This window comes from Hypanus sabinus, chromosome 3, assembly GCF_030144855.1.
Source record: "Hypanus sabinus isolate sHypSab1 chromosome 3, sHypSab1.hap1, whole genome shotgun sequence".
Taxonomy (NCBI): Eukaryota; Metazoa; Chordata; class Chondrichthyes; order Myliobatiformes; family Dasyatidae; genus Hypanus; species Hypanus sabinus.
In genome coordinates this window covers 93,897,061-93,919,917 of record NC_082708.1, presented here as the reverse complement: position 1 = coordinate 93,919,917, position 22,857 = coordinate 93,897,061, and the positions used below count along the sequence as shown (strand labels likewise).

Below are 22,857 nucleotides of genomic sequence, written 5' to 3'. Positions count from 1 at the left end.
GTTCATATACTTTAAAAATAAGGGAAGTATTAAGCAAAATCATATTAATTCAACTCAATGAATCAACTTTGCCTCCTATATCTTTGCCCTAAGCATGCGACTGTTTTAATATTGAAACTGCAGGCAAAATATTGCACACTGAGAATTCATTTGTAGTTACAAAATCAGATTTTGTTCAATGAAGAAAAAAATAATTAAATATTTCAATCCATATTTGCATGCAAACTTTTAAAATAAACGACACTCACCTTGAATTTGCCATCTGATGAGAAAATGCTCACCCACTTGTTATCATAATCAGCAATGATAATATCACCGGTTGGATGCACAGCCACACCCGTTGGACGTTGCAGCTGACCAGGTGATCGTCCACGAACACCAAACCGGTTTTTAAACTGTCCACTATTTGAGAAAATCTGGAATAAAAGTTTATAACATCTTGCACGATGCTCGGGCATGAATCTACAGTATTTGCTTTATATATAAATAAAAGGCAACATTTTGTTCCTGAACTTACAATACAGAATGGAATCAAGTTCTCTAAAGACCCAAAATTATCAACTCTAGCAGTTCAAAAGAAAAACATAAGACCATAAGACATAAGAACAGATTTAGGCCATACAGCCCATCAATTCTGTTCTGCCATTCCATCATGGTTGATCATGGATACCACTCAACCCCATACACCTGCCTTCTCACCATATCCTTTGATGCCCTGACCAATCAGGAAATGATCAAATTCCAACTTAAGTATACCCACAGTCTTGGCCTCCACTGCAGTCTGTGGCAGAGCATTTCACAGATTCACTACTCTCTAAAAAAAAATCCTTTTTACCTATATTCTAAAAGGTTGCCCCTCAATTTTGAGGCTGTACCTGTTCTGGATACCCCCACCTTAGGAAACATCCTCTCCACATCCTCTGGAGGTTTCAACATTTGGTAGGTTTCAATGAAATCCCCACACATTCTTCTAAATTCCAGTGAGTACAGGCCCAAAGCTGCCAAACGCTCCTCACATGTTAACCCCTTCATTCTTGGAATCAATCTCGTGAACCTCGTCTGGACTCTCTCCAATGACAACACATTCTTTCTGAGATAGGGGTCCCAAAACTGTTGACAATATTCCAAGTGCAGCCTGACTAGTGTCTTATAAAGGCTCAGCGTTATCTCCCTTCTTTATATTGTATTCCCCTTGAAATAAATGCAAACATTGCACTTTCCTACTTTACCACAGACTCAACCTGTAAATTAACCTTCTGGGAGTCTTGCACTAGGACTCCCAAGTCCCTCTGCACCTCTGATGTTTGAACCTCCTCCCCATTTAGATAAGTTTGCACTATTGTTCCTTTTACCAAAGTGCATTATCATACATCTGCGACTTTTTTGCCCATTCTTCCAATTTGTCCTACTACAATTGCAGTGCTTCCTCAGCACTAACTGCCCTGCGCCTATCTTTGTATCATCCGCAAACTTGCCACAAAGCCATCAATTCCATTATCTAAGTCATTAACAAACAATGTGAAAAATAACAGTCCCAACACTAACTCCTGAGGAACACCACTAGTCACTGGCAGCCAACCAGAAAAGGTCCTTTTTATACCCACTTGCTGCCTTCTGCCAATCAGCCACTCTGCTATCCATTGAAGTACCTTTCCTGTGATGCCATAGGATTTTATCTTGTTAAGAAGCCTCATATGTGGAACCTTACAAGTGTCTTCTGAAAATCCAAGTAAATGACATCCACTGCCTCTCCTTTGGCAAGCCTGCTTATTTACTTCTTCAAAGAACTGTAACAAATTTTGTCATGCAAGATTTCCCTTTACAGAAACCATGCTGACTTTGACTTATTTTATCATTAGTCTCCAAATATCCTGAAATAGACGCCAACACTTTACCAATCATGGAGGTTAGGCTAACTGGCCTATAATTTCCCTTCTTGTGCTTTCCTCCCTTCTTAAAGAATGGAATGACATTTGCAATTTCTAGTCCTCCGGGACCATGCCAGAATCAAGTGATTCTTGAAAGGCCACGACCATCTGTTATCTCTTCAGCAACCTCCCTCAGGACTCTGGGATGTAGTCCATCTGGTCCAGGTGACTTATCCACCTTAAGACCTTTCAGTTTGCCTAGCACTTTTTCCTTTGTAATAGCAACAGCACTCACTCCTGCTCTCTTACAGTCAAGGACCATGGCACACTGCATCGTAAGCATTCCTTTACATTAAGCTCTCTAATAAGATCTGGGTTATTACACAACGCCCAGTCTAAGATTGCCTTTCCCTGAGTAGGCTCAAGCAGAAGCTGCTCTAAAAAGCCATCTCATAGCCATTCAACAAATTCTCTCTCTCGTGATCCAACACCAACCTGATTTTCCCAATGCTCTTGCATATTGAAGTCTCCAATTACAATTGTGTCATTACTCTTATCGTATTCCTTTTCAGCTCCCTTCGTAATCTCAACCCCACATCTTGGCTACTATTTGGAGGCCTATATATGACTCCCATAATGTTTTTACCCTTGCAGTTTATTAATTCCATCCGCAAAGATTCAACATTCTCTGACCCTATGTCACCTCTTTGTAAAGATGTAATTCTATTTCTTACCAACAGAGCCACACCACCGCCTATGCTTTCCTGCCTGTCCTTTCAATATAAAGTTTATCCTTTGATGTTAAGCTCCCAACTGTGACCTCGGATTCAACCTGTCCCTTTTGTACAGGTCCCACCTGCCCCAGAAGAGGTCCCAATCACTCAGAAATCTGAAGCCCTGCCCCCTGCTCCAATTCTTCAACCAAGCATGTATCTGCCACTTCATTCTATTCCTATCCTCACTGTCATGTAGCACAGGCAGCAATCCCAAGATTACTACCCTTGAGGTCCTGCTTCTCAATTTGCTTCCTAGCTCCCTGTATTCTGTTTTCAGGACCTTCTCGCTTTCTCTTCCTATGTCGTTAATACCAATATGTACCACAACTTCTAGCTGCTCACCCTCCTTTTTCAGGATATTGTGGATATGTCCAGAAAGATTTCGGACCCCGGCACTTAGGAGGAAAACTACCATCTGTGTTTCCTTTTCATGTCCACAGAATCATCAATCCATTCCCTTAACTATAGAGTCCCCTATCACTGCTGCCATCTTCCGTTCCCTACCTTCTGAGCCACAGGGCTGTTACTTCCCCCAGGTAGGTTGTTGCCACCAACAGTAACTCAAAATGGTGTACGTATTGTTGAGGGCGACAAAATATATATATTTATTAATTAACATATTTATCGTAACACACCCATAATTTACTATCTAATTAGGGATTCATGGCATCAGACCAAGCTCGCCAACAAGAGTATTGAGATCAGTTCCATGTCGATGTACTCTCTCCACCACACATCTATAGAACGTTGTCAAAGTTTTAGATGACATGCCAAATCTTCAAAGGAGTGAAGGCGCTACCGAGCTGGGCCAAGGACACATCCTCTGAAATGATTACATTGAGGTTGACGCTCTCCACTTCTGAGCCCCCAATGGGCAGTGCGATTATCAACTTCCAGTTTCCTGGTCCCGTAGTCAAAAATCATCTCCTTGGCCTTACTGATATTGAGTGAGAGGTGATTGTTGTGACAACATTCAGTCAGATTTTCAATTTCCCTCCGAAATACTGATTTGTCATCACCTTCGATTCAGACAAAGACAGTGTTGTTGTCAGCAACTTAAATATGGCATTGGAGCTGTGCTTAGCCTCATAGTCATAAGTATAAATTGAGTAGAGCAGCGAGCAAAGCACACAGCCTTGCAGTTCACCTGTGCTGATGGATTGTGGAGAAGATGTCGTTGCCCATCTGAACTGACTGGGCAAGTGAGGAAATTGAGGTTCCGGTTGCACAAGGAGAAATTGAGGCCCATTTCTTAGGGATGATAGTATTGAATGTCAAGCTGTAGTCAATGAAGAGCATCCCAATCTATGCATGTTCGCTATTCACATGTTCCCAGATTGAGTGAAGAGCCAATGAAATAGCATCTGCTGTGGAGTTGTTGTGACTGTAGGCAAATTGGAGCAAATCCAAGTTACTTCCCAGGCATAAGTGATACGTTTCATTACTAACCTCTCAAAGCACTTTATCATAGTGGGTCCCATTGGATGATAGTCAATGAGGCAAGACACCATGTCCTTCTTGGGTACAGGTAGGTACAACTGAAACCTGCTTAAAGCAGGTGAGTACATAGATTGCCAAAGTGCGAGGTTAAAGATATCGGTGAACACTCCAACCAGTGGATTAGCACAGGCTGTTAGTACTCAGCCAAGTACCCTTGTCTGAGTTTTTTGTGGGTTCACTCCCCTGAAGGATGCTCTCATGTTGCCCTCAGGGTCATTGGGGACTATGAAGGTGTCTCCACGAAGGGGAGGAGGGGAAGTCAGGGGTGCGGGATGAGGGAGATGGGGTTGGGGGTAGGGGAGGGAGAGAGGGAAGGGAGAAGGGTAAGGGGGTAGGGGAGGGAGAGAGGGAAGGGAGAAGGGTAAGGGGGTAGGGGAGGGAGAGAGGGAAGGGAGAAGGGCAAGGGGAAAGAAGATGGAGGAGAGGGGACGGAGATGAGTGACGGGAGATGGCGAGGGGGAGGGCTGGAGTTGGGATGGGAGAGGGGAGTGGCAGAGGTTATTGGTGGATGGGCAGAGAAACAATGGTAGTTCCTTTCCTACAAAAGATGCTTCTCGACCTGTTGAGTTCCTCCAGCATATTATATGTTGCTTCAGATTCCAGTAACTTCAGCTTCCTTGTATCTGCATCCTATTCTGAATTAGTCAGAGTAATTGCTTACTATTTACTGCTGCTGAAGTTTCTTTTGTTCAGTTTTGGTGCTATGTCCTTTTTTAACAACATTTAAATTTGCTCCAGTTTCACACGGACTGATGTGTGAGTCACTAATGATCATATCCTGAACTGGTCAATGCAGGTTGTCAAACAATTGTCAAACATTATAAATTTACCTGATTGCTACATGGTTTTATTGACTTGAAGTTGTGAGAAAATGTGTGTCGTCCTTTGAATGGAGTATTTTTGAAGTTCATATTTATTGTTCCGTCTCTTCCTTGCAGTGTGTTGGGTGAGGCCAAACGGAACCCACATGTCAGTGCTTTAGGATGGCCAGTGACTGCTCAAGCATTACCAGTCCTGTGGTACGCCAAATTGACAAACAGTTTCTGATCTGCAGCATCTGCCTGGATCATTACAAAATTCCCAGAGTTCTTCCTTGTTTACACACCTTTTGTGAGAGGTAGGTGACACCTTTTCAAATTTGACTGAAGTTTGTGAAAACCAAAATAAAAACTAAACCTGAAGATCACAAGACAGAGTGAGGCCATTTGGCCCATCGAGGCTGATCCATATTTTTCTCCTCCTCAGCCCAGTCCCCGGACTCTCCCCGTAACCTTTGATGCTGTGGCTAATCAAGAACCTACCTCTACCTCAAATACACCCAACAACCAAGCCTCCACAGCTGACTGTGGTAAGAAATTCCACAAATTCACCACCCTCTGGCTAAAGAAATTTCTCCACATCTCAGTTTTAAATGGACGCCCCTCTATCCTAAGGCTGTGCCCTCCTAAGGCTAAGGCTTCCCCCACGAACGGAAATGTCTTCTCCACATCTACTCTGTCTAGCATTTCAACATTCAAAAGGTTTCGATGAGATCTATCCCCCTTCTAAGTTCCAGCAAGTACAGGCCCAGAGATATCAAATGTTCCTCATATAAGATAAAACTTTTATTTATCCCAAAGGAAATTATTGTTGCAAGGTTGCTCAGTCAGAAATATAAACTTTAAAATACAAAATGTAAGCACTGAGGTATGAAAGAATACAAAATGTGCATTAAAATGTAACAGTGTAAATACAGATGTGTAATGAAATCATACACTTATTTTCTCAAGGAAGAGGAGCTGTAGAGTCCTATAGCCACAGGGAGAAAGGATCTCCTGTGGCGTTCAGTGGTGAACCTCGGAATCAGTCTTTTACTAACAGTGCTCCTCTGTTTGTCCAGTATGCTATGGAGGGGGTGAGAGAGTTTGTTCATAATGCTCCGTAAATTCTACACATCCTCCTCTCAGACACAACCAGCTGGGAATCAAGTTCCAACCCAAAACAGAACCAGCCTTCCTGACGAGCTTATCGATCTTGGTGTCAACTGCTCTCGCCCTGCTGCCCCAAGAGACTACAGTGTAGAATAGATTGCTGGCCACCACTGAGTTGTAGAACATCCGCAGCAAGGTACTGCAGACGTTGAATGGCCGGAGCCTCCTCGGGAAGTACAGTTGGCTCTGTCCCTTCTTGTACAGAGCCCCTGTACTTTTAATGCAGTCCAGTTTATTGATCAGCTGAGTTCCCAGGTACTTGTAGCTCCAGACGACCTCTAGATCCCTTGCCTTAATACAGATGGGAGTGCAGGGTGTTATCACCTTCCTGAAGTCCACCAACTCAATTGTCTTAATAATGTTGAGCTGCAGGTGATTCAGCCCACAGCACTGACCAAAGTTGTCCACCAATCTTCAGTACTCATCCTTTTGACCTTGGCTGACAAGTCCTTCTGCAGCTTTCCTGTTTTCTCAACACTACTTGCCCCTCTACCAACCTTTGTATCATCTGCAAACTTGACAACAAGGTAATCTATTCCATCATCTAAATCATTGAAATACAGCATAAAAAGAAGTGATCCCAACACTGACCCTTGCGGAACACCACTAGTCACTGGCAGCCAACCAGAAAAGGATCCTTTTATTCCTACTCGCTGCCTTCTACCAATCAGTCAATGCTCTAACCATGCCAGTAACTTTCCCGTAATACCATGGGCTCAATACTTGGTAAGCAGCCTCATGTGTGGCACCTTGTCAAAGGCCTTATGAAAGTCCAAATATACAACATCTCCTGCATCCCCTTTATCTATCCTACTTGTAATCTCCTCAAAGAATTCCAACAGGTTTTCCAGGCAAGATTTTTCCTGAATGATCCTACATCACATCTTCCCTGTTATATGGTTATAAGGAAACCATGCTGACTTTGTCCTGTGTCCCCAAGGACAACCTCATCATTAACAATTGTCTCCAACATCTTCTCAACCACTGAGTTCAGGCTAACAGGTCTTTAATTTCCTTTCTCTTGCCTCCCTCCCTTCTTAAAGAGTGGAGTGACATTTGTAATTTTCCAGTCCTTTGGAACCATGCCGGAGTCCAATGATTCTTAAAAGATCATTGTTAGTGCCTCCATAATCTCTACTGCTATCTCTTTCAGAACCTTAGGGTGCATTTCATCTGGTCCGGGTGACTTGTGTACCTCTAGGTCTTTCAGTTTTTTGAACATCTTCTCCGTTGTAATAGTAACTGCACTCACTTGTCTTCCTCAGTTTTCCCAGAAACCTGCACCAATGCTGCTCTGCTGTCATCCCTACCAGCACCTCCTTCCAATTTACTTTGGCCAACACCCCTCTCGTACCATTGTAATTTCCTTTGCTCCACTGAAATACTGCTATGTCAGACTTTACTTTCTCCCTATCAAATTTTAAGTTGAACTCAATCATATTGTGATTACTGTGTCCTAAGGATTCCTTTATCTTAAGCACCCAAATTGCCTCCAGTTCATTCTATAACAACATCCAATCCAGTATAACTGATTCCCCTAGTAGGATCAATGACAAACTGCTCTAAAAAGCCAGCTCATAGGCATTCAATAAACTCACTCTCTTGAGGTCCAACCTGATTTTCCTAATTAACCTGCATGTTGAAATCTCCCATGACTATCATAACATTGCCCTTCTGACACACCTTTCCTATTTCCTGTTGGAATCTGTGGTTCACCTCCCAGCTTCTGTTGGGAAGCCTGTATATCACTGCAGTTTCTTAACTCAACCCACAAAGATTCAACATGTATCACATCTTTCTATCGATTTGATGCCATTCTTTACCAGCAGAGCCACACCATCCACAGCCACATTCAGCTCCCAAGTACACCCATCCTTCAGCCACGATTCAGTGATGGCCACAACATCATACCTGACCATCTGTAAAAGTGCAACAAGATCATCCACCTTATTTCTTATACCCTGTGCATTGAGATTTAACACTTTAAGTGCTGTATTTGCTACCATTTTAGATTCTGCATAGTTAATGCACTGATATTCGCCCTGCTAGTTGCAATTTTTCAATATCATCTACCCGCCCTTCTTGACAGTCTGACTGCGTACTATCTTTACTTATTTACCATCTGTCTTATCCCAAGTCCCTTCACTCTGGTTTCCAGCCCCCTGCTTCAACCGTCCCCAACAGATATAACAAATCTGCCCATGAGAATACTGGTACCTCTTGGGCTCAGGTGTAACCCGTCCATTTTGTACAGGTCATGCCTCCCCCCCACCCCCGAAGAGATCCCAATGATCCAAAAGCCTGAAGCCCTGCCCCCTAAACCAGCTTCTCAGCCATGCATTTATCTGCTTAATCATCCTGTTTCTACCCTCACTGGCACATAGCACAGGAAGCAATCCAGAAATTGCTACCCTTGAGGTCCTGCTTCACAGATTTTTCCCTCCCTCTCTAAGTTCTCTCTTCAGAACCTCGTTGCTTTTCCTTCCTATATCATTGGTACCAATATGTACCGAGACATCTGGCTGCTCTCCCTCCCTCTCCAAAATTTTGTGGACGTAATCTGAGACATTCCTGCCCCTGGCACTTGGGAGACAACATACCATCTGGTGTTCCGTTCTTGTTCACAGAATATCCTGTTTGCTTCCCTCTCTACTGAGTCCCCTATCACTACTGCTCCCCTCTTCTCCCTCCTTCCCCTCTGCACCACGGACCTATGCTCAGTGCCTATAACCTGGTCTCCACGGCATTCCCCTAGGAGGTCATCTGCCACATCAGTATGTTCATTACGGAGGGGAACGGCCACAGGGATGCTCTGCGCTAACTGCCTAGTTGCACAGAGGACACTGATGGCCATTTCCTGGCCCCCAGTGCCTCATCTTACAGTCATAGAGAAGTACAGCACAGAAACTGGCTCTTCGGCCCATCAAATCCATGCCGAAACCATTTAAACTGTATACTCTCATCAGCCTGCACTGGGACCATAGCCCTCCATACCCCTATCATCCACATACACATCTAAACTTCTCTTAAATGTTGAAATAGAGCTCACATGGAAAAACTTGTGCTTGCAGCTCATTCCACACTCTCACAGCCTTCTGAGTGAAGACGTTTCCCCTCATGTTCCCCTTAAACTTCTCACCTTTCACTCTTAACCCATGACCTCTGTTGTAGTCCCACCTGACCTCAAGGGAAAAAGCCTGCTTGTATTTACCCTATCTATACCCCTCATGATTTTGTATAGCTCTATCAAATCTCCTCTCAATCTTCTACGTTCTAAGGAATAAGCCCTAATGTATTCAATCTGTCCCTATAATTCAGGTTCTCCAGTCACAGCAACATCATTGTAAATTTGCTCTGTACTCTTTCAAACTTATTTACATCTTTCCTGTAGGTTGGAGACCAAAACTACACACAATACCCCAAATTCGGCTCAACAATGTCTTATACATCTTCAACATAACATCATATCTCCTGCACTCAATGAATTGATTTATGAAGGCCAAAGTGCCAAAAGCTTTTTTAATTACCCTTTAAACCTGTGACAACACTTTGAATGAATTATGGACCTGTTTTCACAGATCCCTTTGATCTACCACACTCCTCAGTGCCCTACCATTCACTGTGTAATGCCTACCCTGTTTGATCCTACCAAAGTTCAACTCCTCGCATTTGTCTGCATTAAATTCCATTGGCCATTTTTTAGCTGTTTTTCTGACTGATCCAGATCCCACTGCAAGCTCTGATGGTCTTCCTCACTGTCCACCCCACCCCAATCTTGGTGTCATTCACAAATCTGCTGATTCAGTTAGTCACATTATCATCCAGATCATTGATATAGATGGCAAACAACAACAGACCCAGCACCGATCCCTGTCTGTAATCTGTTTATGGTCCATGACTTCACTGCTGCTTTGTCTCACATATATAGACCCTGTATCCATCTCCCGAGGAAATACAGAGGTAAAAACCCCATTTCAGATTTTCCCAGTCTCTTTTGGCTCCAAGCATGGGTGAGCACTCTGGTAATCATGTTTTCCTTTCTGATGTCCCTCTGAAGTGTACCTCTACATCTCTTATCATTAGATTATTTGTTTGATGCAAGTTGCTTGACTTACTATAGACATCCTTTTTCCTTTCTGCAACCTCAACACTCCCAGTCAACCAGGGCTCTCAAATCCTGCCAGTTTTGCCTTAACTCCAGCTTGAACACGCAGTCCCCTAAACTGTTCCTCACCTTACTTTGAGAATCATCCTCCTTGGTAGATGTTCCTCTACTGAACTGGCTTGCTTTAACATTTATATTTGCCTTAACTTTCCCATCTGTCCCACTACTGCTTTGGGTTTGCCCCATCTTCCAATACCAGATTAGGCTAAACCCTCCGAAATCGTACTCACAAAGCTCCTCACCAAAATATTTGTTCCTCTTCCATTCAGCTGCAACCCTTCTCTCATGTACACATGCAGAATGCTTTAAGTTCTGCTCGGTGCACTATACAAGCGGCATAACTGCACAGTAAAGTGTGCATATCTTTAGTTATATTGGATTAAGTTACGAAGAGAGACTGACTAAACCAGGGTTGAATGGGCAAGGCCAAGTGGAGACATGATTGAGGTGGTCAAAATTACATGGGATACATATTGCATGAAGGAAACACCTCCTCTGCATAGCATCTGAGGAGAAAGAAATTTATAGTGGGTCTGAGGAAGATTTTTCTTAGTCCATACACAATGTATGCTCAGTAAGTGTTCGGAGGTAGAGCCAGCCAGGAATTTCAAAGTTTAAAGGGAAATGCTGCAGCAGAAGTTATTTTTCAGTTTAAAGTTGCCCTGCACACTCCTTAAGTCATTGGAGGCAGAACCAGCCCCCATCAACAAATAAAAGAGAGCTAATTTAGTGGAACAGCCAGATTTTGGGAGTGACTGTGTTTGAGCTGTGAGTGCAGTGCACCGTTTGAATACAAGTGTGAGGCTTTGTCTAATGAGGCTTCAGTGAGCAGATGGGGGTTTCCATTGAATTGATGTAGCTTGGAAAGTTCAGTCACACTAATTTAATGGACATTTTTTGAGGAATGATGTAGGTGATTTATGAGGATAGAGTTAAGAACGTGGTCTTCATGGATTTTAGTTAGGTATTTGACATGGTAAGCTAATCCAAGACTGGGATGTACAGGATCCACAGTGACTCACTCGGCAGTTTGGATTTCAAATTGGCTTATCTATAAAAGTGCAGTAGTTTGTGAAAGTAATCGCGCACGTTAATAGGGTGGTAAAGAAGATACTTGACATACTTGTCCTTATTCACTGAGGCAGTGGCTTGAAGAGTTAGGATGTTACCTTGCAGCTTTATAAAATTCTGGTTGACCTGCATCTGGTGTATTGCATTCAATTCTGCTCACCCCATTTTAGGAAAGATGTGGAGTCTTTGGAGAGGATGCTGAAGATGCTTACTTGGATTAGAGGAGAGGTTGGGTAAACTTAGGTTCTTTTCTCTACAGCAGCAGAGACTGAGTGAAGACCTGATAGAAGTTTAAGATTCTGAGCAAGATATAGAGACAGCCACCATCTTTTCCCAGTTCTGGAATGTCTGACACTAGAGGGAATGAATTTAAGGTTAGAGAGGAGTTTGAAGTGAGAGGTACCACATTCAGAGGATTGGTGAGCCAGAGAATTGTGGAAATTAATTTCAACGAAGGAAATTATCACCCCTCCCAAATTTATCAGAGCTCAATTCAAAATTGGTTTCACATTTCAGAAGAATGCTTTGTGCATTTCATTAAGAATACATCTAAGTAACAGTGGGAATACACAATTAAGAACACAGATGGGTTAAGGAGTATTGATGGAGCTTTTGGCCTTTACGCATCACCTTACCTGCACACACTGATTGTTACTGTCTGCAATCATGACCTTCCCATTGGTAGAAGTGGCCACTCCCTGTAAATTGGTAAACTCTCCTTTATTTCTTCCCTTTGTTCCTGTAGGGAAAACAAAGCTTATTTGGTAAAATAAACGAAACATTTGAAACAAATTCTCTTGCAATGAAATCCAATTAACTCTTTGCCTTCCTGTCTGCTTGCTGCGCTTGAACATACACATTTAGTATGATACCCATGTCCTTTTGCATGGGTATCAACACTCAGAAATGTCTCTCTGCTTTTAGAATCAAAGTGGATAACCTCACATTCATCAACAATTACCAACCATATGTCCACTCATCCAACTCATCTACATGACATTCAAAGAGATTTTATAAGCATTTTAAAGGGGAGAATAGTCAGGGCCTTTGTAAAATCAAATGGACCACTTTCTGTGGAGCTGCAGAATATAGTTGAGGTCCTCAGTAAATATTTCTCCTGTTCTTTTATGGTGCAGAAGGCCATGGAGAGTATGGACCTTGAGAGATCTTTGGGTATAGTCCATATTACAGCAAAAAAAGTACTGGACATCTTGAAACATATGAAGATAGATAGACCTCAGAGCTTACTTGGGTATATCCATAATAGCCAGAAAGCAAATGAAAAAATTGCATCATTGTTCGTGATGGATGAAGTGCTAGAAGACTAAAGGGTGGTTAATGTTGTGTGGATAAAGTAGATGATCTTTTACAGATTGTCAGATATGATGTTGTGGCCATCACCGAATTGTGTCTGAAGGATGGTTGTACTTGGGAGCCATATGTCCAAGGTTACACATTTACACATTGTATCAGAAGAGTAGGAAGGTAGGAGAGGAGTTGGCATGGCTCTGCTGGTAAAGAATGGCATCAAATCAGTAGAAAGATGTAGCATGGAAATCGGAACATGTTCAGTCCTTGTGGGTTGAGTTAAGAAACTGCAAGGGTAAAAGGACCCTGATGGCAGTTATATACAGGCCTCCAAACAGTAGCTGGGATGTGGACTACAGATTACAACGGGAAAGGTGTGTCAAAAAGCGTGTCCCACCACCAAGCATGTCTTTCCCTGCCCCCCATCCCCAGTTCCTTCTTTCTGAGGGATCACTCTCGATTCGACTCCCTTGTCCATCTGCACCTCGTGGCACTGATACTTGCAAGTGGAACAAGTGCTACAACTGCCCCAATACCACCTCCCTCACCACTATTCAAGGACCTAAAGAGTCCTTCCAGTTGAGGCGTCACTTCACTCATGAGTCTGTTGGGGTCATCTACTGTATTCAATGCTCCCGGTGTGGCCTCTTGTATGTCGGTGAGACCCAAAGTAGATTGGGAGACCACTTCACTGAGCACGTAAGCTTCGTCTGCCAGAAAAAAGGGGATCACTGATGCACCATCAATAACTCTCAGAGACGGGAGGGGAATGATAGGCTTTTATTAGCAGCAAAAGTGACCACAACATCTTGGAGACTGAGGGAGGAGCAATCGCCTCCAATCGCCTTTATCCAGGGGTCTGTGGGAGGAGCCACAGGAGCAGTCAGCAGAGGGGCATGTCCAGACAGGTATATACATAGTTTACCACATTCACCCCCCTTTGTTTTAAAAGAGAGTCCCCACGGGGCGAAGTTTCTTACAAGTATATTTACAGGTTAAATCTATCAGGTGGTCAAGTCTGCTGCTGCAATCTACGCAGCACCGGTGGCGATTGTACCGGTGACGGTGGTTGTGGTGGCTCCGGCCTGACTTGAGGTGTCAGCCCATTAGGCATCAGTAATCCCTCCTGCATGTGCCCGGTATGGGAGTGTCGTGAGGAGTCTGTGTAGGGCTTGGTGTATGCGGTGTCTCGTGGGTATACACCTCGGTGGGTATGGGGTTTATAGTCACCGTGGAGTGTTCGGGGTAGGGGTCTGGTGCTCCTGCAGGCGCCAGTTCGCGGACTGAGAACGTGTCCTCCCGCCCATCAGGTAAGACCACGTAGGCATACTGGGGGTTCGCATGAAGTAGGTGAATGAACCCTTTCGACCATCAGGGAGTATTTATTGCTCCTCGCATGCATCCGGAGCAGCACTGGCCCTGGGGACGTCAGCCAAGCCGGTAGGGTGGTCCCATTGGCAGACTTCCTGGGAAAAGAAAAGAGTCGCTCATGAGGGGTGGCATTGGTGGACGTACATAACAGGGGGCGGATGGAGTGCAGTGCCTCGGGGAGGACCTCCTGCCAACGAGAGACCAGCAATCCCTTTGACCTAAGGGCTAAGAGTGTGGCCTTCCACACAGTGGCATTCTCCCTCCCCACCTGTCCATTCCCCCGGGGATTATAGCTCATGGTCCTACTAGTAGCAATACCCCTAGCCAGCAGGTACTGGCGCAGCTCATCACTCATAAACGAGGACCCTCTATCACTGTGGATATAGCAGGGATATCCGAACAGAGTGAAGAGCTGGCACAGGGCTTTTATGACGGACGTGGTAGTGGTGTCAGGGCAGGGGATGGCAAAGGGGGAACTGTGAGTACTCGTCGATAACATTGAGAAAATAGACATTGCGGTCGGTGGAGGGAAGGGGGCCCTTAAAGTCAACACAGTCGCTCAAAGGGGCGGGTGGCCTTGATAAGTTGCGCCGTGTCAGGACGGTAGAAGTGCGGTTTGCACTCTGCGCTGACTTGACAATCCCTGGTCTTCGTCCTGATGTCCTCAAGGGAGTACAGCAGGTTCTGGGCTTTCACGAAATGATAAAGCCGGGTGACTCCCGGGTGGCAAAGATCTCTATGGAGGGTGTATAGCCGGTCAATCTGCGTGCTGGCACACGCTCCCCATGACAGGGCATCAGGGGGCTCACTGAGCCTTCCAGGACCGTGCAGGATATCATAGTTGTAGGTGGAGAGTTCTATTCTCCACCTCAAAATCTTATCATTTTTGATTTTGCCCCGCTGTTGGTTGCTGAACATGAACGCAACTGAGTGCTGGTCGGTCAGCGAGGTGAAACTTTTGCCGGCGAGATAGTGCCTCCAGTGCCTAATAGCTTCCACTATGGCCTGGGCTTCTTTCTCCACCGCGGAGTGCCGAATTTCAGGGCCTTGAAGGGTACGAGAGAAGAATGCTACTGGCCTGCCTGCCTGCCTGATTGAGGGTAGCAGCCAGCACCAAGTCGGAGGTGTCACTCTCTACTTGGAAGGAATGGTCTTGTCCACAGCATGCACCATTGCTTTGGCAATGTCCCCTTTAATGCAGCTGAAGGCCGCGCGGGCCTCGGCTGAGAGGGGAAATGCGGTGGACTTGACCGGGGGTGGGCCTTGTCTGCTTAGTGAGGGACCCATTGGGTGTAATAGGAAAAGAAGCCCAGGCACCATTTGAGGGTGGTGAGAAGAGGGAGTTCCAACAGGGGGCGCATACGGTCGGGGTCAGGACCAATGACCCCGTTTTCCACGACATTCCCAATGATAGCGAGTCGGGTGGTTCCGAACACACACTTGTCCCTGTTATAAGTAAGGTTCAGGGCTTTGGCCACTTGGAAAAATTGTTGGAGGTTGGTGTCGTGATCCTGCCAGTCGTGACCGCAGATGGTGATGTTATCCAGATATGGGAACGTGGCCTTCAGTTGGCACTGGTCCACCATCTGGTCCATTTCCTTCTGGAAGACAGAGACACCATTCGTGACACTGAAGGGGACGCGCAGGAAGTGATAGAGCTTGTTGCCTGCCTCGAAGGCGGTGTAGGGCCGGTCCTTTGGGCGGATGGGGAGCTGATGGTAAGCGGATTTCAGGTCTATGGTCGAGTACACCTTGTACTGAGCTATCTGGTTGACCATATCCGCGATGCGGGGTAGGGGGTACGCGTCAAGCTGCATGAACCTATTGATGGTCTGGCTATAGTCCACGACCATCCTATTTTTCTGCCCGGTCTGAACAACTACCACCCGGGCCCTCCAAGGACTTGAGCTTGGCTGAATGATCCCCTTCCTGAGCAGCCGCTGCACCTCCGACTTAATGAAGGCCCTGTCCCCCGTGCTGTACCTCCTGCTTTTAGTTGCCACAGGTTTACAGTCGGGGGTCAGGTTGCCGAACAGCGGTGGGGGAGGGATCTTGAGGGTGGAGAGGCTGCAAGTGATGTCAGTAGTGCGGCCGTTGGCATGGTGTTGGGTGGGATGTGCGGGTCGGTGTGTGTGTGTGTGTGGTCAGTAGCAGGGTATATGACAAAGTCCCACAAAACTGAGGGTTCCTGACAGTGAGTGGTGGGAGGGGCCCGTCATATGCCATAGTCACACTTTTCAGGTGGCTCTGGAAGTCCAGCCCCAATAGCACAGGGGCACACAGTTCAGACATGACCAGTAACGCAAAGTCCCTATATTCTGTGCCCTGCACCACCAATGTCGCTACACAACCCCCCCCGGATGTCTGTGGAATGCGATTCAGAAGCCATGATGACCTTCTGGCTTAGGGCTGTGTCATGAGTCCGCAGCGCTGCACTGTGTCCGGGTGAATAAAACTCTCAGTGCTGCCTGTGTCAAACAGGCAGCTAGTCCTGTGCCTCTCCACCAGGATGTCCATCATTGACCTTACGAGCTGTGTGGAGCGCTTTGGTCGAGGGTCACAGAGGCCAGAGTTGAATCGCTGTCTTCGTGATAAGCACCTGTGGGTCGGGGGCGGGGCGAGGTGGCACAGACAAAGATGGCCACCCCCATGCCTCACATGCGGTGGGCAGGCAAGATGGCAGCAACCAAGATGGCCACCCCTATGTCTCGCAAGAGGTGCTCCTCGACCTCGCTTGTGGTTTGGACTTACAGGCCTTGGCAAAGTGGCCCTTCTTTCCGTAGCTGGAGCAGGTAGCTTCTCGGGCTGGGCAGCGTTTTCGGGGGTGCTTTTCGAGTCCGCAGAAGTAACACTGTGCGGACTTGCGACTGGCAGCAGCCGAGGTCAATTCGCTGGCGAGTTGCAGGGACTTCATGGACTCGTGACTGGCAGCAGCCGTGGTCGATACGCCAGGTTGCGGGGACTTCACGGACTTGCGACTGGCAGCAGCCGTGGTCGATACGCCGGGTTGCGAGGTCTTCACGGACTCACGATTGGCAGCAGCCGAGGTCAATTTGCCGGCGAGTTGCGGGGATTTCAGGGACTTGCGACTGGCAGCAGCCGAGGTCGATTCGCCAGTGGGTTGCGGGGTCTGTAACGTCCACGGGGCCGGCGGGAGATCGCGCTCCTGGAGAGCGTCAGCATCGTGCAGTGCGGCCTCCAGTATGTCGGCCAGCTCGATCGCCAAATGTAAAGTAAGATCGGAGTGTTCCAGCAGCCGCTGGCGCACGTACACTGACCTGATCCCCGTAACGAAGGTGTCTCTTACTAGCAGCTCCGCATACTGCTCTGCCGTCAGCCCCCTGCAGTCGCAGGCCCGCATGAGTGTCTGTAGGGCCCGGACAAACTCACTGCATGACTCTCCGGCCCGCTGCCGCCGTGTCACTAAGCGATGTCTTGCGTAGACGGTGTTCACCAGCCGCAGGTACTGTCTTTTGAGGGTGTCCAGTGCCCCTTGGTAGGTCGGCAGGTCCCTGATCAGGGAGTAGACCCGTGGACTGACCCTGGAGAGGAGAATTTTGTGCATCGTTGCAGGCTCGGTCACATGAATCTCTTCCAGGTATGATTGGAAGCATGCAAGCCAGAGTTCAAAAGCGATGCTGCCTACCGGAGATTGAGGGTCAACATCCAATCTGTCGGGTCGTAAAATGCTCTCCATGTTTTAAAATTGCTGCTAATAAAATTGATGCACCATCAATAACTCTCGGAGACGGAAGGTGAACAATAGGCTTTTATTAGCAGCAAAAGTGACCACAACATCTTGGAGACTGAGGGAGGAGCAATCGCCTCTAATCGCCTTTATACCGGGGTCTGTGGGAGGAGCCACAAGAGCAGTCAGCAGAGGGGCGTGTCCAGACAGGTATACACATAGTTTACCACAATCACCCAGTGCCATCTATTTCAATTCTACTTCCCATTCCCATATGCCAATCCATGGCCTCCTCTACTGTCAGGATGAAGTCATACTCAGGTAGGAGGAGTAACAGTTTGTATTCTGTCTGGGTAGCCTTCAACTTGAAGATATGAACATTGATTTCTCAACTTCCAGTAATGCCCCCCACCTTCTCTATTCCCCATTCCATAGAAACATAGAAAATAGGTGCAGGAGTAGGCCATTCAGCCCTTCAAGCCTGCACCGCCATTCAGTATGATCATGGCTGATCATCCAACTCAGAACCCTGTACCTGCTTTCTCTCCATACCCCTTGATCCCTTTAGCCACAAGGGCCATATCTAACTTCCTCTTAAATATAGCCAATAAACCGGTCTCAACTGTTTCCTGTGACAGAGAATTCCACAGATTCACCACTCTCTGTGTGAAGAAGCTTTTCCTCATCTCGGTCCTAAAAGGACTTTATCCTTAAACTGTGACCCCTCGTTCTGGACTTCCCCAACTTCAGAAACAATCTTCCTGCATCTAGCCTGTCCAATCCCTTTAGAATTTTATACGTTTCAATTAGATCCCCCCTCAATCTTCTAAATTCCAGTGAGTATAAGCCTAGTCGATCCAGTCTTTCTTCATATGAAAGTCCTGCCATCCCAGGAATCAATCTGGTGAACCTTCTCTGTACTCCCTCTATGGCAAGAATGTCTTTCCTCAGATTAGGGGACCAAAACTACACACAATACTCTAGGTGCGGTCTCACCAAGGCCTTGTACAACTGCAGTAGAATTTCCCTGCTCCTGTACTCAAATCCTTTTGCTATGAATGCCAACATACCATTTGCCTTTTTCACCGCCTGCTGTACCTGCATGCCCACCTTCAATGACTGGTGTAAAATGACACCCAGGTCTCGTTGCATTTCCCCTTTTCCTAATCAGCCACCGTTCAGATAATAATCTGTTTTCCTGTTCTTGCAACCAAAGTGGATAAACTCCATTTATCCACATTAAATTGCATGTCATGAATTTGCCCACTCACCTAACCTATCCAAGTCACCATGCATCCTCTTAGCATCCTCCTCACAGCTAACACCGCGGCTCAGCTTCGTGTCATCCGCAAACTTGGAGATGCTGCATTTAATTCCCTCGTCTAAATCATTAATATATATTATAAACAACTGGGGTCTCAGCACTGAGCCTTGCGGTACCCCACTAGTCAATGCCTGCCATTCTTTCTTTTCTTTTTACAATATTTTTATTCAGAAGAAAAAAAACAAGATTTACAGAGTGCAACACATAGATACATCTCAACATAACTTGTGTACATTCATATATTGTAATAAAAATGATCAAAATGTTATAGCATAACACATAAAGGTATACCACTCTGTAATCAAAAATTTAAAGTCATACATCATAAAATAAATTTTTATATAAAAAATTCAACCCCCTACCAACTACCAAAGAAAAAAGCTGATGGATGACAATAGATAATTAGAAAAAAAAAGACATATTCACTTACGAAGAGAAGATAAAAATATACATAAAAATCTGTGCACTGTTAAACTTTATAAAATGGAAAAGTAATTTAGGAAAGGTCCCCAAATATCATAAAAAGTTTGTTTTGAATTTAAGTCAGAGCAGCGGATCTTTTCTAAATTTAAATAGAACATAATATCACGTAGCCATTGAAGATGTGTAGGAGGGGTAGACTCCTTCCATTTAAGCAAGATTGCTCTTCTTGCTAAAAGAGAGGTAAAAACTAAAACCTGTAGATTAGGAGTATTTAAAGTTATATCTTCATTTGCAATAATACCAAACAAGGCAGTAAGGGGATTTGGGTCAAATTGGACCCTAAAAAGTTGTGAGAAGGTATGAAATACTTCCTGCCAAAACTTTTCAATTGTAGGGCAAAACCAAAACATATGAATTAAAGAGGCATCAGCAGAGTTGCATTTATTACAAAGTGGAGAAACATTCAGGTAAAAACTGGACAGCTCCTGTTTAGAAATGTAAGCTCTATGAACCACTTTAAATTGTAGAAGAGAATGACGAGCACAGAAAGATGATTTATTAACCCGTTTAAGAATTTTATTCCATCTATCATCAGAAACCTGACAATTTAGGTCATCCTCCCAAGCTTTTTTAATTTTATCTAAAAAGTATTGTCTAGAATCAATCAACAAGTTATAGATACCGGTAATAGAACCATTAACAAAAGGTTTTAAATTTAAGAGATCGTCCAGTAAATTTTTATCAGGACCTATAGGAAAAGTAGCTAACTGGAAACATAAAAAATCTCTAATTTGAAGGTATCTGTAAAAATGTGTTTTTGGGAGTGCAAATTTATTTGACAATTGGTCAAATGAAGAAAGAGATCCTGAGATAAACAGGTCCCAAAAACACTTAATACCTAGTTCATCCCAATCTTTAAAGACTTTATCGGTCATGGAAGGGATAAAAAAAAATAATTAAGGAGAATGGGAGATGATAATGAAATATTCGCTAAACCAAAAAAATTTTCTAAATTGAAACCAGATCCTTAAAGTTTGCTTAACAATTTGCTGAAAAAGAAGAGTATGATCCATGAAGAGAGACAATAGAGGAATTTTTTACAGAATTAACTTCTAAGGAGACCCATGATGGGCAATCTTTACGATAAATATAATAGGACCAGAAAGTAATATTCCTTATATTGGCAGCCCAATAGTAAAACCTAAAATTGGGTAGGGCTATTCCACTCATCTCTTTATTTCTTTGTAAGTAAACTTCACTTAAACGAGCTTGTTTACTATTCCAAATATAAGAGGTTAAAATTGAATCTAAAGAATCAAAGTACGTCTTAGGAATAACAATAAGTAAGGCCTGAAAAAGATATAAAAGCTTAGGAAGAATCTTCATTTTAATTGAATTAATTCAGCCAATTAGGGATAAAGAAAGAGGGGACCATTTAGAAAGCGTCTTTATCACATAATTCAATAAGGGATTTAAGTTTTCTTTAAATAAATTCTTGAAGTTTTTAGTAATTGTTACACTTACATATGTAAATTGACTTGCAACAACTTTGAACAGAAATTTGGCGTTTGATGACATTAGGTCATTTAAAGGAAATAGCTCACTTTTATGTAGGTTCAGCTTATATCCTGAAAAAGAACTAAACTGGGAGATTAAAGAAAGAACCAAAGGTAAAGAAGTTTCAGTGTTAGAGATAAAAAGTAAAATATCATCAGCGTATAATGAAATTTTATGAGACATACCTTCCCTTAGTATACCAAAAATGTCCTTAAATTCTCGAAGTGCTATTGCTAAGGGTTCTATAGCTAAAGCAAAAAGTAAAGGACTAAGAGGACAACCTTCTCTAGTTCCCCGCTGTAATTTAAAGGGCTTAGAAATTTGGGAGTTAGTAATAACCTGAGCGGTAGGAGACGAGTAGATTAATTTAACCCAACGAATAAAATTAGGCCCAAAATTAAACTTTTCTAAGGTCTTAAAAAGATAATTCCACTCAATCCTATCAAAGGCTTTTTCTGCATCTAAGGAATACACTCTGATATTTTTTTGGATGGTGAATATATCACATTCAATAACCGACGTATATTAAAATGTGAGTAACGATTTTTAATAAATCCTGTCTCGTCATGTGATATAATAGATGGTAGAATATTTTCAAGTCTTCAAGCTAAGATTTTGGATAAAATTTTTGCATCAACATTTAATAAAGAATGAAGAACATTCAGCTGGATTTTTTTTAAGAAAAAGATCAATAAAAGCTTCATAAAAAGATTGAGGGAGTTTACCTGATTTAAAGGACTCTGATAAAACAGAGGATAAATAAGGTGTAAGTAACGTAGTGAAAGTTTTATAAAACTCCCCAGGAAAGCCATCAGGTCCTGGGGTCTTACCAGAATGTAATGCACGTATAGCCTCACTTCTTCATTGGAAATAGGCAGATCTAACCGTGTTAGACTATCAGCAGACAATGTAGGAATGTTGATATTACTGAAAAAAGCATTCATATAGGTATCATCTGAATAAGAGTCAGACTGATACAACTTAAGGTAAAAGTCTTTAAATACATTGTTAATTTCAGAATGGTCGGATGTCTTAGTTCCATTATCTTTAAAAATTTCTGTGATTTGACGATTAACTGTAAATGATTTTAAGTGATTGGCTAATAAACTACCAGTTCTATCCCCGTGAATGTAAAATTGAGTTTCATCTCTCAACAGCTGTCGTTCAATTGGGTAAGTCAGCAGAAGATTGTACTTGGATTGGATTTCAATACGCTTATTATATATACCTGGATCCGGAGATAGAGCGTACTTTCGATCAAGATTTTTTAATATCGCTGCTAGGTCAGACCTTTCTTTATCAGCTTTTTTCTTTATATAGGTAAAGAGATAATTTGTCCACAAATATATGCTTTAAAAGTATCCCAGACTATATTACCAGCAGTATCTCCTTTAAAATTTTCTTTAAAGAAAAAAGTAATATGGTTTTTCAAAAACTTTAGAAAATTTTTATCAGATAACAATGATAAGTTAAAACGCCAACTTCTATTTGGTACAGAGTAAACAGGTAGTCTTAAAGCCAGAAGCACAGGTGCATAATCGGACAAAGCAATTTCCTTATAATCACAGGATCGTACCAGTGGAAGCAAGTTTCGAACTATAAAACAAATCAATCCCAGAGTACATATGATGAACCTGAGAGAAATATGAATATTCCTTTTCTTGGGGGTGTAAAAAACGCCACACGTCAAGAATACCACATTGAGATAAAAAAGATTTAAAAAGTAGGACTGATTTATTAGTGACAGGGGTTTTACTTGAAGAGCGGTCTAATATAGGGTCAAGCCAAAAATTAAAATCTCCACCCATCACTAAGGAATACCTACTCAAATCAGGC

General features: G+C 43.8%; 1 protein-coding gene across 3 annotated transcripts in view; it reads right to left on the bottom strand.

Annotated features, from left to right (window-relative positions):
- Nucleotides 1-22,857, bottom strand: part of trim2a (tripartite motif containing 2a) — a 274,531-nt gene that overhangs the window by 57,295 nt on the left and 194,379 nt on the right. For all 3 annotated transcript variants that reach the window (XM_059964789.1, XM_059964790.1, XM_059964791.1), the window contains 2 exons: nt 11,986-12,089; nt 249-416 (listed from right to left, as the gene is read on the bottom strand). In XM_059964789.1, coding sequence (XP_059820772.1) covers nt 249-416; nt 11,986-12,089 — 272 coding nt within the window. The remainder of the gene's footprint in view (nt 1-248; nt 417-11,985; nt 12,090-22,857) is intronic.